We start from the raw sequence: 15908 nt of genomic DNA on the forward strand, positions 1-15908 counted from the left end.
AGTCACAGGTCACAGGTTCAAATCCCAGCTCTGCCAACGGTCAGCTGTGTGACTTTGGGCAAGTCACTTAACTTCTCTGTGCCTGTTACCTCATCTGTAAAATGTGGATTAAAATTGTGAGTCCCCCCGGGACAACCTGATCACCTTGTAACCTCTCCAGCACTTAGAACAGTGATTTGCACATAGTAAGCACTTAACAAATACCATTATTATTATTATTATCATGTTACTTGGAAGAGCAACAGAGTTGGTTGACCTATCCCCTGTCCACAACAACCTTACAGTCTAGAGGGGAAGACAGACAGTAATGCATAAAAATTCCGGAATGTAAGTAAGTGCTATGGGGCTGAAAGAGGGGTGAATACCAAGTGCCCAAAGGAAATAGAGCAGGAATCCACCCTGTTGCCCATTGCCATTGGGTCCATGTGCCCATTGATCATCTAGAGATCAGCACAGGAGGCGAACCAATAGCAAATCAGGAATTGGGTTTGAAGCAGCATTTCTAGTGGAAAGACCACAGGCCTGGGAGATAGAGGACCTGAGTTCTAATCTGAGCTCTGCCACATATTAGCTGTGTGACCTTGGGCCAGTCACTTAACTTCTCTGTGCCTCAGTTACCTCACCTATCAAATGGGAATTAAGAGTGTGAGCCCCATGTGGGACATGGACTGACTGTGTCCAACCTGAATAGCTTGCATCTACCCCAGCCACTTAGTACAGTGCCTGGCACATAGTAAACACAACGAATGTCATTACAAAAAAAAAATTATCCCCTTTATAGGCCTCCCAAGGACTCTTGGGGTATAGCACAACACAGAGTAGATGCCCAGTCAATACCAGTGATACTGAGACTGATTCACGAGTGAAAAGAGTGAAATCAAAGACAACCTGATTTGTTGAAGCCACACAGATCCCACAGAGAGAAGCCTAGAGAAGCCACACAAAGGCAAAATCAATCAATCAATCAACCAATCAACCAACGGTAATTATTGAGTGCTCACTGAGTGCAGAGTAACTTTTCTAAGCATTTAGGAGACAACAATACAGCAGAGTTGGTAGACACATTCCCTGCCCACAACAAACTTATGGTCTAGAGGACTGTACAAAAGCAAATACAGGTTGAGAGGAGGCTCATCCCAGACTAGGGTGGGTTGCTTTCCTAAGAAGAAGGATGAAGTCCAGGAACAGGAAGTTCGTATTCAGTAGCTGGCATTTATTTGATATTTTCTGGCTCAGTTGGGTCAGCTGCATGCAATCTACAATGAGACGGTCTGTTTTCATATATGATGCGAGGCAGAAAGGGATAACCTCAGTGACTGAGTGCCTGCTGAACTGTATGTAGGACATCAGTCAGAACAGGTACCCATATAGATTCTCATAGAAATGATTTAGAATTGCACTCAATACAGGCACATGTATTCAATCAATCAATTGTATTTATTGAGCGCTTACTGTGTGCAGAGCACTGTACTAAGCGCTTGGGAAGTACAAGGTGGCAACATATAGAGACAGTCCCTACCCAACAGTGGGCTTACAGTCTAGAAGGGGGAGACAGATGGGCAGGAAATATCTCTGACAAGTGTGTTGTATTGGACTCCCACAAGCGCTTAGTACAACACTCTGCGCACTGAAAGCACTCAGTAAATACCATTAATTGATTGATTGCTCTGCACATATCATTGATGTATTCCAATATACAAACCAAAGCATGGTTTTTATTACAGAGAAGCAATAAAGCAACATGGCCTAGTGGAAAGATCCCAGGCCTGGGAGTCAGGTGACATGGATTGTAATCCCGGGTCCACTGTTTACCTGCTGTATGCACTTGGGCAAGTCACAAATGTACCTTAGTTACTTCATCTTTATATGAACGTTTATTCCATCTCCCTCTGAGTTAGACTGGAAGCCCCATGAGGGACAGAGAGTGTTTCTAACCTGATTATCTTGTATCCACCTCGGTACTTAGAACTCAAAAGTACTCTTCTCCTCATTTAAAAGCACACTAGAGGCAATTGTGTTTATTGAGCACTTATTGTGTACAGAGGGAGAGGGACGGACAACCCAAGGACACCCATATTTCAGTAACTCCTGGGCCAGGCTATTGAACACAAATGACTCCAGCACTAGTTAGGGGGATTAACTGGGTTGTATCAGGCAATATAGTGCCACCTCACGATGCTTTAGCTAGGAAACTAAGCTAGGATGCTTCCCAGACTGAAGACCCTCAGTTCCAACAGCTTCAGCTGATGTCAGGATGTCCCAGGCTTAAATAAATCTCCCTGGGATTTCGGTTTAAACATCCCCAGCCTAGGAGACCAACATATCTCACCTGCAGGTAGAACGTAACAGAGTCTACCTATCTGTCTTCCTCCCACCCTCTCTCTCCCTTTCCTGGAAGTACTCCAACTTCTAATCTTAACCCACCAGGGAATGGGCATGACCAGAAGGGGAGGAGCCAATGAGAAATGCTAGGATGGGGATAGGCTGTATGGTGAAGCTTTGGGGGACATTGAGTCACTGCCAGTTGGCCTCTTGCCATTACAGTGAGCTTTGAGAGAGAACTGCCAGCCTCAAAAGAACAACTTTTTGAGTGGGAATGCCCACAGCACAGTGCATTGCACTGAGTGTGTGCCCGATGAATACTGTTACTATTACTATCGGTCAAGGGGGTCATCTTGGATTAGGACAAAAAGGAAGCTGGAAGGTGTAAAGGATTATACAGGATTGGGCACAAAGGAAAGGCAATCCTCTAATAAGGGGGATTTTCATGCTAGTGGAGTATGAATAGGAGCATTAGTAATAGTAGAGGTAGTAGTAGTAGTAAAAGTAATAATAAGAATAGTAGTAGGAGTAGAGTAAGAGCAATGATATTTATTAAGGGGCTCATAACAATACACTTGAAAAGCATAACAGAATCATGGGATAGGGCTTTATTTCTTTTTAATGGTATTTGTTATGAACTTACTAGGTGCCAGACACTGTGTTAAGCACTGGGGTAGATCCAAGATCACTAGGTTGGACACAGCCCATGTCCCTCATGGGGCTCACAGTCTTATTCCCCATTTTACCGATGAGGTAACAGGCACTAAGAAGTTAAGTGATTTGCCTAAGGTCATATGGCCCTGCTTGCTTACTTACTACATACTTATTATGTATTTACCACAAGGTAAGCATATAGCACTGATGGAGAATTTGCTATTGATAGGCAGTCGTTTGACACGCTCCTGGGAGACTCAGAAGGAAAAAGCCTAGGAGAGAAATCAATCAATCAATTGTATTTAGTAAGTGCTTAGTGCAGAGCACTATACTAAGTGCTTTGGCGAGTACAACACTACAATATAACAGACACATTTCCTGACCACAATGAGCTTACATTCTAGAGTGAAGAAAGATATTAATCTAAATAAATAAACTACAGATAAGGACATAAGTGCTGCATTTAAGATCCCTGTCTTCAAGGGACACAGAGGCTTGTAAGAGGCCAGGATGAAGACACACACTGAATTAGGCTCTTGGGGGAGGGATAGAGGAAGGGCTGAGGTCGAAATCCCTGTCCTCAAAAAATGGGCAGATTGGTAGGCTATTGGGCAAGTCATATAACTTCTCTGTGACTCAGTTCCCTCATCTCTAAAATGGGGATGAAGACTGTAAACCCCATGTGGGACATGGACTGTGTCCAACTTGATTGTCTTGTGTAGAACAGTGCCTGGCACACAGTAAGTGCTTAATAAATGCCATGAGAGAGAGAGAGAGACAGAGAGAGAGAGAGAGAGACAGAGAGAGAGACAGAGAGAGACAGAGTTGTTTCAAATGCACCTACAAAATGGTAGACTGAAAGCGTCTAGGACAAAGGCAGTGAGCCTAAAAGATACACAAGACCACAACCATCAGGAAAACACAAAGTGGCTGTTTTGAGACACTGTATATGAAGCACTTGGGTTTTACTTGGGAGTGAAGGGAGTGAGTGGAATCAGGTAATTTCAGTTCCAGAAGGTTCACTGGAAGAGAAAACTTTTCAATAGAATCTTGAGGAAGTGGGGGGGGTGGGGGGCGGTGCCAGAGGACCCCTAAAACAGAGTTTGACCATGAGTCCTGAAGGAAAACCAATGATGAAAATGAAAAAAGTCATGAGCCAGTAGAAAGAGGACCTGTAATTTGAAGAGGGTAAAGGGGAGAGGTGGGCAGAGGAGGCTGAGTGCTGATAGGATAAGGGATCCTCTGGTGGAAATGAAGCAAACTGCCAGCCAACACTGCCTCAGCCTTCCTTTGTACTCTCCAAACAGTCACCCTTCCAAGATTAAACATCCATTATCCTTGACTTCTCTCTCTCATTCAGCCCACACATTCAATCCAATTCATAATATCACTAAAATCTGCCCTTTCCTCTCCAACCAAACTGCTGCCACATTAATACAATCACTCATCCTTCCCTGCCTGGATTACTGCATCAGCCTCCTTGCATACCACCCAATCTCCTATCTCTCCCCACTTCATTCTGCTGCCTGGATCATTTTCCTTCAAAAATGTTCAGGATATGTCTCCCCACTCCTCAAAAAACTCCAGGGATTGCCCATCCACCTCCACATAAAACAAAACTCCTCACCATTGTTAAAGCACGCAATCATCTTTCCTCCTCCTACCTCACCTTGCCACTCTCCTAGTACAACCCAGACTGCGCACGTCACGTCTCTAATGCTAATCTTCTCATTCATTCATTCATTCATTCATTCAATCATATTTATTGAGTGCTTATTGTGTGCAGAGCACTGTTTAAACACTTGGGAAGTACAATTTGGCAACATACAGAGACAGTTCCTACCCAACAACGGGCTCACAGTCAAGAAGGGGGAGACAGACAACAAAATAAAACATGTAGACAGGTGTCAAAGTCGTCAGAACAAACAGAATTAAAGCTAAATGCACATCATTAACAAAATAAATAGAATAGTAATTATGCACAAGAAAAATAAATAAAGCAATAAATCTGTATAAATATATATACAAGTGCTATTGGGAGGGGAAGGAGGTAGGGTGGGGGGAATGGGGAGCAGGAGAGGGAAAAGGGGGCTCAATCTGGGAAGGCCTCTTGGAGGAAGTGACCTCTCAGAAGGGCTTTGAAGGGAGGAAGGGAACTAGCTTGGCGGATGTGTAGAAGGAGGGCATTCCAGGCTAGGGGAAGGACGTGGGCCGGGGGTCGATGGTGGGACAGGCGAGAACGAGGTTCAGTGAGGAGGTTAGTGGTGGGACAGGCGAGAACGAGGTATAGTGAGGAGGTTAGCGGCAAAGGAGCAGAGAGTGTGGGCTGAGTTTGTGCCAAGCACTGTTCTAAGTGCTGGGGTAGATCAGGTTGTCCCATGTTCTCACTGTGCCTAGATCTTTGTCTATCTCTCTGCTGACCCCTTGGCCACCCTCCTGTTTCTGTCCTGGAACACCCTCCCTCCTTAAATCTGACAGACAATTACTCCCCCCTATTTCAAAGCCTTCTTGAAGGCACATCTCCTCCAAGAGGTCTTCCCTGAAGAAGCCTTCCTTTCATCTTCCTCCACTCCCTTCTTTGTTGCCCTGACTTGCTCCCTTTGTTTTTCCCCCCTCCCAGACCCACAGCACTTATGCACATATCTGTAATTTATTTACTTACTTTAATGTCTGTTTCCCTCCATTATTATTATTATTATTATTATTATTACAATGGCATTTGTTAAGCACTTACTATGTGCAAAGCTCTGTTCTATTTGCTGGGGAGGATACAAGGTGATCAGATTGTCCCATGTGGGGCTCACAGTCTTCATCCCCATTTTACAGATGAGGTAACTGAGGCCCAGAGAAGTTAAGTGACTTGCCCAAACTCACACAGCTGACAATTGGAGGAGAGGGATTTGAACCCATGCCCTCTTACTCCCAAGCCCCTGCTCTTTCCATTGAGTCACACTGCTTCTCTCCTCTAGACTTTAAACTCATTGCAAGCAGGGAATTTACCTGTTTATTGTTATATTGTACTCTCCCAAGCGCTGAGTACAGTACTCTTGCACGTGGTAAGCTCTTAATAAATATGAATGAATGAATGAATGAATGAATGAATGAATGAATGAATGAATCATAGGCTGTTGCAGCCTTCCTTCAATCTATCCCTGGATTGCTGTGTCTTTTCCCAGGCTGCCTAACCTAAGTGCAGGTAGCCCCCTGGAGTTGTAATGGTCAGACAGGGCCACGAAATCCATCCCCCTGCCTCTGAGCATGTCTCCCCTCATGTTGAAAAAGTTGGCTCAGCGGGGACTGAGCAGCCTCCCTGTGGAATGTGTCCTACAGCTCATCACAGCCCAAATCCTCCCTGCTGTAGTTGCAGCCCCAGTGCATGGTGGGAACCAAGGAAGCTGTGGATTCAATTTTCCCACCTACACCTGGGCACAAGTGGGACCCCTCAGCTTCCCCTTCTCTGGTACAGGCTGGCAGGTGCTCCTCTCCCACCCAATGGCCTCGGGGCTCAGGTGAGGTCTAGGGGCTACTGGCAGGGCCCACCAGAAGCCAAGCACAAGGTGAGGTCAGGCTTTTAGTTCTAACCAGGGGTGCAGATCAGACAAGCCGAACAAAGAAACGTTTTGGCCTATGGAGGGGGATCTGGGGACAGAGCTCCAGCAGTGGATCCACAGCAGACTGTGCAACCATGGGGCTCTGGGAGGAGCAACATCTTGGGCTGGGAAAGGAGGCCTGGGCCTGGTGACATGGAAAATAATAATAATAATAATGATGGCATTTATTAAGTGCTTACAAAGGGGGCTAAAGGTCTGGACCTGGTGGGTGGGGAGTTGGGGGGGTGGTTTCTCCAGCTCTCAGAGAGGCAGATTTGCATCCCTGCACCAGCCCTTTCAATACCTCTCCTGCCTGCCAGGCCCGCATGACACAGGTCACGCCCCCAGTGTGGACCGCACCCCTGTCTGGGCCAATCAGCTCTGAGGCTGAGAGTAGATGGAGCTCTGGGCAGGGGATAAAAAGCCAAGCTAAACCTGGAGTTGATATCCAGTCTTTGCACATCTGAATCTTCAAGCAAACTTGCAAATCCGACAAAATGGTGCATTTGAGTGGTTCTGAGAAGACTGCTGTCACCAACCTGTGGGGGCATGTGAACGTCAATGAACTCGGTGGCGAGGCCCTTGGCAGGTATGACCTCGAGGGGAGAATTTTGAATTCCTGTGTTTGGGCCCACCTAGCTCTCAAAGGGCCTCCAGAGGGTAACCAGGTGGAAACTCCAAGTTTCTCACTCTGTCTTTCTCTCTCTTTCCTTTGCCCTCCCTCTTACCCACCAGGCTGCTGGTCGTCTACCCCTGGACCCAGAGGTTCTTCGAATCCTTCGGTGACCTGTCCAGCGCCGATGCTGTGATGGGAAACGCCAAGGTCAAGGCCCATGGTGCCAAGGTGCTGACCTCCTTCGGCGATGCCCTGAAGAACCTCGACAACCTCAAGGGCACCTTCGCCAAGCTGAGCGAACTGCACTGCGACAAGCTGCACGTGGACCCCGAGAATTTCAATGTGAGTCCCCAGCCTTAGACTAGACCTGGCCATCTGACCCTGCGGGAGCTGGCATGGGAGCTGGAAGGAAAAGGGGCTGAAGCCCCCTGGGGAAGAAATGATGGGGTCCTGAGTGTGTGTTGGGCAAAGAGATAGCCTGGGGCATCTGAAGGAAATGAGTCAGAATGAGAGCCTTTGAGGGAGAAAGGACCAGGGGTTGCTACTGTGGGATACTTTACGAAGTAAGTGTCGGTCAGAGTGGGGGCTATCATTTGGGGGTACAGAAGGAGAGGAGGGGACTGTGGTCAAGTTATGCATTAGGAGGCTTTAGGAGATAGGAACGGGGTGTGGTAGGCATTTTGATATTGAGCCAAGGCCAGCGATGGTGCCTGGTAAGAGCTCTGGGGTGTGAGAGTCACTGGGCTCAGACATTCTGCCTTGGATCAGGTCCCCACTATTCACCCTGCCCTGTGTCCATTTCTCCCACAGCGCCTGGGTAACGTGCTGGTCGTGGTCCTGGCCCGTCACTTCAGCAAGGAATTCACCCCCGAGGCCCAGGCTGCCTGGCAGAAGCTGGTGTCTGGTGTTTCCCACGCCCTGGCCCACAAGTACCACTGAGTCCTGAGCTGCCCCAGTGACTTCTGCGCCAGGTCCCATGACCTGCCCGTGGGAGTGCAGCACCACAGGCCCCTGAGAGCCAGCCTGGCCCAATAAAGAGCTTTCAATCCAGTTTCTCCTCCGCTCTGCCTCTCTCTGTGCGCCACTTTTTGGGGAAGGTCCCTACGGGATGGGGAGGGGGAGATGGGACCCTCTCCTCCAGCTGCCTACTCCCGCAGTACTGTAGGGAGCTGCTCTAAATCTCCTCCATGGTAGCCTGGGTGAGGAAGAGGGGCTGAACTGGTTGGGGTGAAGGAAGGGCTTTCTTGGAGGACTCTTGGGGCATCTCCAGTTTGGCTGGGAAAAGGGAGGGCAAGGGAAGATGAGGGGGACGGTCTCTGGATCTCAATGTAGCTAGAGGGAAGGGCCTGAAGGGCACTCCCCAAGTGCCCTGGCCCCAGACTCCCTAGAATAGGGTCTAAATTAGGCTACCTGCTACTTGCCTCCAGAATAACCTCTGGGGACAACCACCCCTTAGGCAGGTTTGGCATCTCCAAATAAGGAAAGCTACCAGGTGAGGGGCCCACCAGCCCCATACACAATGTCCAGGACCCTGGCCCTTCCTTTTCTCTTCTCCCAAGCCATCTCCCAGGGGCCGGGTAATAATAATAATAATAATAATAATAATAATAATAATAATAATAATAATAACAGCATTTATTAAATGCTTACTATGTGTAAAGCACTGTTCTAAGCACTGGGGAGGTTACAAGGTGATCAGAGAAGCAACATGGTTCAATGGAAAGAGCACAGGCTTTGGAGTCAGAGGTCATGGGTTCAAATCCCTACTCTGCCAACTGTCAGCTGTGTGACTATGGACAAGTCACTTAACTTCTCTGTGCCTTGGTTCCCTCATCTGTAAAATGGGGATTAAGACTGACCCCCACGTGGGACAATCTGATCACCTTGTATCCCCCCAGCGCTTAGAACAGTGCTTTACACATAGTAAGTGCTTAACAAATACCATCATTATTATTATCAGGTTGTCCCACAGGGGCCTCACAGTATTAATCCCCATTTTACAATTGAGATAGCTGAGGCACAGAGAAGTCAAGTGACTTGCCCAAAGTCACACAGCTGACAATTGCCAGAGCCGGGATCTGAACCCATGACTTCTGACTCCAAAGCCCGGGCTCCTTCCACTGAGCCTGGGTGAGCCCTTCTTCTTGCTGGTCCCGCCATGCCCAACCTAGCCATGCCAAGGGCATTCCTGCCTCCTTCACTCTGCCCTACCCTCTATTTAGAGAATAGGAGCAGAAGGTAACTGAGGGTGTAACACCCAATCATCACCTCCCATTCATTATCTTTGTTCAACCACGGCCCGTGGACAACCCCCCAACTCTGCATACTCACACTGACTCAAGACTAAATACCCATCAGCCCTTGACCTCCACTCTCTACCTCGTTTTCGCTTCCCACACATTAACACCCCTGCTTCGCTGTCCCTTTTTTTTATGATATTTGTTTAGTGCTTACTATGTGTCAAGCACTGTTCTAAGCATTGTGATAGATAGGAATAAACCAGGTCAGACACAGTCCCTGTCCCATATGGCGTTCACAGTCCAAGTAGGAGAAACGGCAGGTATTTCCTCCCCATTTTACAGATGCAGAAACAGAGGCACAGAGAACTTAAGTGACTTGTCCAAGATCACACAGCAGTCACATGGCAGAGCTGGGATTAAAACCTAAGTGATCTGACTTCCAGGTCCATGCTCTTTCCACTAGGCCAAGATGCTTTCCTGGTATTCCATGCCCCCTGCCCTTCTCCCCATCTGCGCTCCCACCTTTGGCTGCATTCTTCAAAAACATTCAGACCATGTTTTCCCATGCCTCAGGAAACTCCAGTGATTGCCCATCCACCTCCACATCAAACAAAAACTCCTCACCATGGCATTAAAGCACTTAATCACCTTGCTCCCTCCTACCTCACCTCACTACTCTCCCACTTCGATCCTCTAATGCTAACCTTCTCATTGTACCTCGATCTCATCTATCTCACTGCCAACCTCTTGCCCACATCCTATCTCTGGCCTGGGACACCCTCTCTTCTCCTATCATTGCTCTCCCCTACTTCAAAACCTTATTGAAGGCACATCTCCTCCGAGAAGACTTCCCTGACTAATTCCCCCTCTCCTCTTCTCCACTCCCTTCTCTGCCACTCTTACTTACTCCTTCATTCATCCTCCCACCCATCCTCACAGCACATTTGTATAGATCTGTAATTTATTTATTTATTTATATTAATATCTGTCACCCCCTCTAGACTGTGAGCTCACTGTAGGCAGGAATGGGTGTGCTTGTTGTTATATTGTACTCTCCCAAGCTCTTAGCACAGTGCTTTGCACACAATAAACACTCAATATATACGATTGAATGAATGAATAAGTGAAAAAGGTAGACCTCAAAACCGCAGATTTAAAGCCAGTTGGAAAAGGGACATTGGGAAGTCCTGGGTGGAGAAGGTCAAGTTTGTGAGGAAAAGAGACCCGTTATTGGGTAGGGACCGTCTCTATATGTTGCCAATTTGTACTTCCCAAGCGCTTAGTACAGTGCTCTGCACACAGTAAGTGCTCAATAAATACCATTGAATGAATGATGAATAGTGGAAAAAGGAAGGTCCTGGGAGTCAAAGGAACTGGGATACACCATGTGACCTTGGGCAAGCCATTTGACTTCTCCGCACTTCCATTACCTCATCTATAAAATGGGGATCCAACCCCTGGTCTTCCTCATGCTTGGACTGTGAGTCCTATGTGGGACAGGGACTTTTTCTGACTTAATTATAGTGTATCTTTCCCAGAGCTTAAAAAAGTGCTAGACACCTCCTAAACCAGGATCGCGTCTTCAACGTTTTTTGTATATTCCTTACGGGCCTAATATAGTACTCTATTCACAGTACTGTATCATTCATTAATTTAATCATATTTACTGAGCGCTTACTGTGTGCAGAGCACTGTACTAAGTGCTTGGGAAGTACAAGTTGGCAACATATAGTGACGGTCCCTACCCAACAACAGGCTCACAGTCTAGAAGGGGGAGACAGACAACAAAACAAAACATGGTAACTCCCCATCACTGTCACCTCCTGGACCACACCACCATACCTGCTCCTCCAGTCTTCCACTCAGTTCAATCCATTCAATCATATTTATTGAGTGCTTACTGTGTGCAGAGCACTGTACTAAGCGCTTGGTACTACTGACTGATGGATGTCCTGAAATCCACACACAGAGACAGGAGCAAGTGGACAGGAATAGTGTTGGAGGGGCTCAAAAGTTGGAAAAAAAAGGACTCCAGGGTCACAGCTCCGATCCGGAAATAGCTCCACCAGATTCAGAAATCTTCAATATTGTCAATCAATTCCATTCTTTCACCTCCTTCTTCTTCAATATTAGTGGATCCACATTGTCTCCCATCAATTCATTGTGTTTATTATGCGAGCCATCACAGGCAGGAAACAATTTAGAACGCCAACACCTGCAATAAGCTGCTTTAGTGAGACACAGATTCTCAATGTTGATTTCGTTCACTACTTTGGGGTTTTCCTTCTGGATCTTGAGATTAATCAAGCTGTCTTTCTGTTGCTTCTTCTTGGGAAGGAAGGGATGGACTGCAAGATAGCTCACCAGGGCAAGTATGCCCAGGAATGGCTGTAACCGCAGCCATTCTGAAACCGTCAGCCGGGCAAATCCGGCGATGCTCTTGGACACCAGGAGCCGCTTGGGGTAGGTGGGGAGTTGGACTTTCACAATGTGGGCCACACTCTCCAGCATCATGGTCACAGCGGCCATTGCTCGGCTTCCCGTCGGCTACGGCACCTGCACGTTGGTGCGGCTCGCGGGGAGCCCCAGGGGTGGTGGTGAGGGGGAGTGCATACTATTCATACTGATGCTGAGGAACCAAGTAGGCAAAAGCCAAGGCAAATAGGAGGGCTGAGCGGATTACTGAGGAAATTACTGATGCTGAGAGGCGTATGAGAACAGTATCGCTCCTTGGCAAAACAGTCCAAATTGGCTTTCTGACCTACAGAGAGCCGATGGCCAGATCCTTCAGTTATCCCTGCCCACCACCAGCCAATTAACTGCACCCACAGGAAATGACTGATACTTGAACCAAGGTGACCAGCCTACCTCCCTACTCTCCAACCACTCCAGAAGCCATTGGAAAGTACCACTCAACCCTCTTGAGGAAGATTCAACTGGGAGGGCAGAACTACCAGTGTAGTTATTATCATCACCACTAGCATCAGTATTTTCTGGACACCTAATGGGTGCAGACCCTTTTACCAGGCACTGGGGAACATATGGTAGAAGTAGATAAAGTTCCTCAAGGACCCTAGCTAAGCCCACAAAGCATACCCGCCTAAAGCCAAATAGATACAAAGCCTCAGTCAGTGAGGTCACTGCTAACCCAGCCAATCAGAGAGGACATATTGGGGGTGAAAGATGCAAATAGTGAAGCAGTGTGGCCTAGCAGAAAGACCAGGGGCCTGGGAGTCTAGAGGACCTGGGTTTTAATCCCAGCTCTGCAACTATTCTGCTGTGTGACCCTGGGTGAATCACTTCTCTGTGCTTCAGTTTCCTCATCAGAAAAATGGGGATTAAGACTGTGAGCCCCATGTGGGACGGAGACTGTGTCCAACCTGAATATCCGGTATCTACCCCAGCACTTAGTACACTGCCTAGGGCATAGTAAGCACTTAATAAACATCATTTTTACTATTATACTCATTAGTGAAAAGGGGTGAGGAGAAACATCTCATGGAAGCCTCTCTAGTGGGCATTAAGCAGTGGGTAGTGTCAGGGGAGTTGGAAACTATGTCCATTCAGTTGGCAGACAGTCTTGTCCAGGACAGGAAGCTGGGCAGAGTGTCAGTTCTATAAAAGAACTGTTGGACCATGTCTGACTTATCTTGTATGTACCTCAGCACTTACTACAGTGTTTGGCACATAGTAGGTCAGTAAAAAAATACCACAACTACTGAAGAGGGAGAGAGACACTGCACTACCAATATGGGACAGGGACTCTATTCACAAACACCAACAAGATTTTTCCATCATAAAATAAAACCAGAGAAAACCAGCATCTCCCAACTTGCCTGTGAGTTCTTCTGAGGGCATGTTTCCCCATCTGACACTGGACCTCTTCACTCAGGTGGCCCTGCCCCCCTCAATAATAGCAATTATAAAAACAATAATGGTACTTGTTAAGCTTTTACTATGTGCCAAGTACTATACTTAAGAACAGGGGGAGATACAAGTTAATCCCTGTCCCACATGGGGCTCACTCTCTTAATTCCCATTTTACAGATGAGGTAACTGAAGCCCAGAGAAGTTAAGTGACTTGCTCAAAGTCACATAGCAGACAAGTGGAAAACAAGGATTTGAACCCATGACCTTCTGACTCCCAGGCTCGTGTTCTATCCACACCATGCTGCTTCTCAACCACTCACTGTCCCATGGAGGTCTGAACTAGATCCCCTTGGCACTGGGAAAGGGGGAAACGTTGCTTCAGTTCAGGTGTAGGGTACCCTGAGAGCAGTATGAAGCACCCTAGGGTGATGGGGCTGCCAGAAGGATCAAATTAGCCCAGCTGCAACGATCTCCCCTTATCTCTAAAGCCATGCCCTTCCCCACCCTGGGGCCATTTGGTGCCACATTCATCTTCCATCCTCTCCTCCATGATACCGTCTCCCCTCCCTCTTATCCGCTGCCCGTGTTTTCTCCACCCCTCCCTCCAAACCAGCCATAGTCCCCTTCCACAAGCAGCCCAGATTATAACCAAGTGATGAGAGGCCAACCCGGGTGTGTCTCAACTCACAAAAAGCTCCTTCTCCATTCATTCATTCAATCGTATTTATTGAGCACTTACTTTGTGCAGAGCACAGTACTAAGTGCTTGGGAAGTACTGGAACCTTTGGGCACTAGTGGAAAGAGCTCAGGTACTGAGAGTCAAGACACCCTAGCCTTGCAAGTGCAGAAGAGGTAGCTATCATATTGACCATGATTCCTCCTAATATCCCTTATCTCTCTCCTGGCCCCTTTCCGTAATTCAGTTTGACAAAGCATTTTGATTTGGTGATGTCAGTTTGAACACCCACCCCTACATCTTACAGTCTGTAGGCAATCTGTAAACACTAGACCGTGGTGGATTGAGGCCTTCAGTATCTGAGGCCAAGCTTTTTCACTGCTGGATTTATTTCTCCCTCTCTTCTCTCAGCTTCTGCTACACTCCTTCTAAATTCCCTTGGCCTCCTAAAAGCCTTCCTAAAAAGACCCTCCTTTGGGAAGCTCATTAGGGTGTAAGCTCCTTGACAGCAGGAGCCATTGACCGGATAATGAACTAATCATTGAATCCATTTCCTTGTGTTCTCTGAAGTATTTGTCTACTCATTCATTTCTGTCACATTTATTCATTTTCTCACAGTTAACTATGATGGCTTTATTAATTTATGTTAATTTCCTCCTCCATTTGGCCCTAAGCTCCTCAAGAGCTGGGATCGCGTCTTTAATTTTTTTGCATGGTCCTTAAGTACTTTGATCACTGTAATTAATCAGAGTGCATACTACTGATACTGATGCTGAGGAACAAAGTAGCCAAAAGATAAAGCAAATACAAGGGCTGAGGGGATTACTGAGAAAATTACTGACAAAAGTACAACCACAGCCTAATTTGGTTGGACGAGCAGGACCAGTGGTTCGGTTTTAAGTTATTAATAATAATAGTAAATATTCAAGTCACTTCACTTATCTGGGCCTCAATTACCTCATCTATAAAATGGGGATTGAGACTGTGAGCCTCACGTGGGACAGGGACTGTGTTCAACCTAATTTGCTTGCATTTACCCCAGCGTTTATTATGGTGACTTTCTAGACTGTGAGCCCGTTGTTGGGTAGGGACTGTCTCTATATGTTGCTGACTTGTACTTCCCAAGCACTTAGTACATTGTTCTGCACACAGTAAGCGCTCAATAAATATGAATGAATGAATGAATGAATAGTAAGTGTTTAAAATACACTATAATTATTACTATTTAGATCCCGAGAGAAAGATGGGCCAGTGAGGGAAGAAAAAAGGAAGATTGAAAAAATGGTTCATTAAAATGGGAAAATGGATCTCTGTTTACTGGTTTAAGCCAATAAACTGAGAGTGGAGGTTGTTTGTATGGGTGTGTGTGGATATGTTTTTGTGTGCACTAATGTGTGTGCATGTGTGTGTGTGTGTTAGCTATACTGGACTGCGTAACCAATTATCCTGTTATATGGTGGCTGGAGAGGATGGATGGTGGTTTGGGAGGGGTACAACCCTAAAGGGGCAAAAGCCCTTATGGCAGGAGAGGTTGCTGGTAGGGAGAGAGGACAGTTGGACAGAAGGCTTAGGGGAAGTTGGGGAGAGGCAGAAGATAAAAGAACTCATCCCTCCACCACTCCTCAATCAATCAATCAATGGTATTTATGGAGTGTTTACTGTTTGCAGAGCACAGTGCTAAGTACTTAGAAAAGCACAATACACTCCTTTCCGCAGCCTCCTGGAGTCAGCTCTTACCCTTGTCCTGAGCAGCAGAGTACTGATTCATTCAATTCATTCATTTGGTTGTATTTATGGAGCTTTTACTGGGTGTAGAACACTGTACTAAGATCTTGGGAGAGTACAATACAACAATAAACAGACACATTCCCTGCCCACAACGAGCTTACAGTCTAGAGATAGACTGATTGGATAGAAGTGTGGTAAGTGCATAAGAATTT

General features: G+C 46.8%; 2 protein-coding genes across 2 annotated transcripts; one reads left to right on the top strand and one right to left on the bottom strand.

Moving 5' to 3' along the window:
• Positions 1-7044: 7044 nt before the first annotated feature.
• Positions 7045-8225, top strand: LOC119948560 (hemoglobin subunit beta). Its single transcript, XM_038770150.1, has 3 exons — positions 7045-7155; positions 7302-7524; positions 7993-8225. The coding sequence occupies exons 1-3, from the start codon at positions 7064-7066 to the stop codon at positions 8119-8121; spliced, it is 444 nt and encodes a 147-aa protein (XP_038626078.1). The 5' UTR covers positions 7045-7063; the 3' UTR covers positions 8122-8225.
• A 3291-nt stretch (positions 8226-11516) lies between these two features.
• Positions 11517-11936, bottom strand: LOC119943579 (CDGSH iron-sulfur domain-containing protein 2-like). The gene has a single exon (XM_038764656.1). The coding sequence runs from the start codon at positions 11934-11936 to the stop codon at positions 11517-11519; it is 420 nt and encodes a 139-aa protein (XP_038620584.1).
• Positions 11937-15908: the final 3972 nt, after the last annotated feature.

Source organism: Tachyglossus aculeatus, chromosome 2 (genome assembly GCF_015852505.1).
Source record: "Tachyglossus aculeatus isolate mTacAcu1 chromosome 2, mTacAcu1.pri, whole genome shotgun sequence".
In the NCBI taxonomy this organism is placed as follows: domain Eukaryota; kingdom Metazoa; phylum Chordata; class Mammalia; order Monotremata; family Tachyglossidae; genus Tachyglossus; species Tachyglossus aculeatus.

Bases quoted from the DNA above. Each gene is read 5' to 3' on its own strand.
- LOC119943579 (XM_038764656.1), bottom strand. From the start codon at position 11,936: ATGATGCTGGAGAGTGTGGCCCACATTGTGAAAGTCCAACTCCCCACC.
- LOC119948560 (XM_038770150.1), top strand. From the start codon at position 7,064: ATGGTGCATTTGAGTGGTTCTGAGAAGACTGCTGTCACCAACCTGTGG. The intron at 7,156-7,301 runs GTATGACCTCGA...CTTACCCACCAG, and splicing joins GGTGGCGAGGCCCTTGGCAG to GCTGCTGGTCGTCTACCCCT. The intron at 7,525-7,992 runs GTGAGTCCCCAG...TTTCTCCCACAG, and splicing joins TGGACCCCGAGAATTTCAAT to CGCCTGGGTAACGTGCTGGT.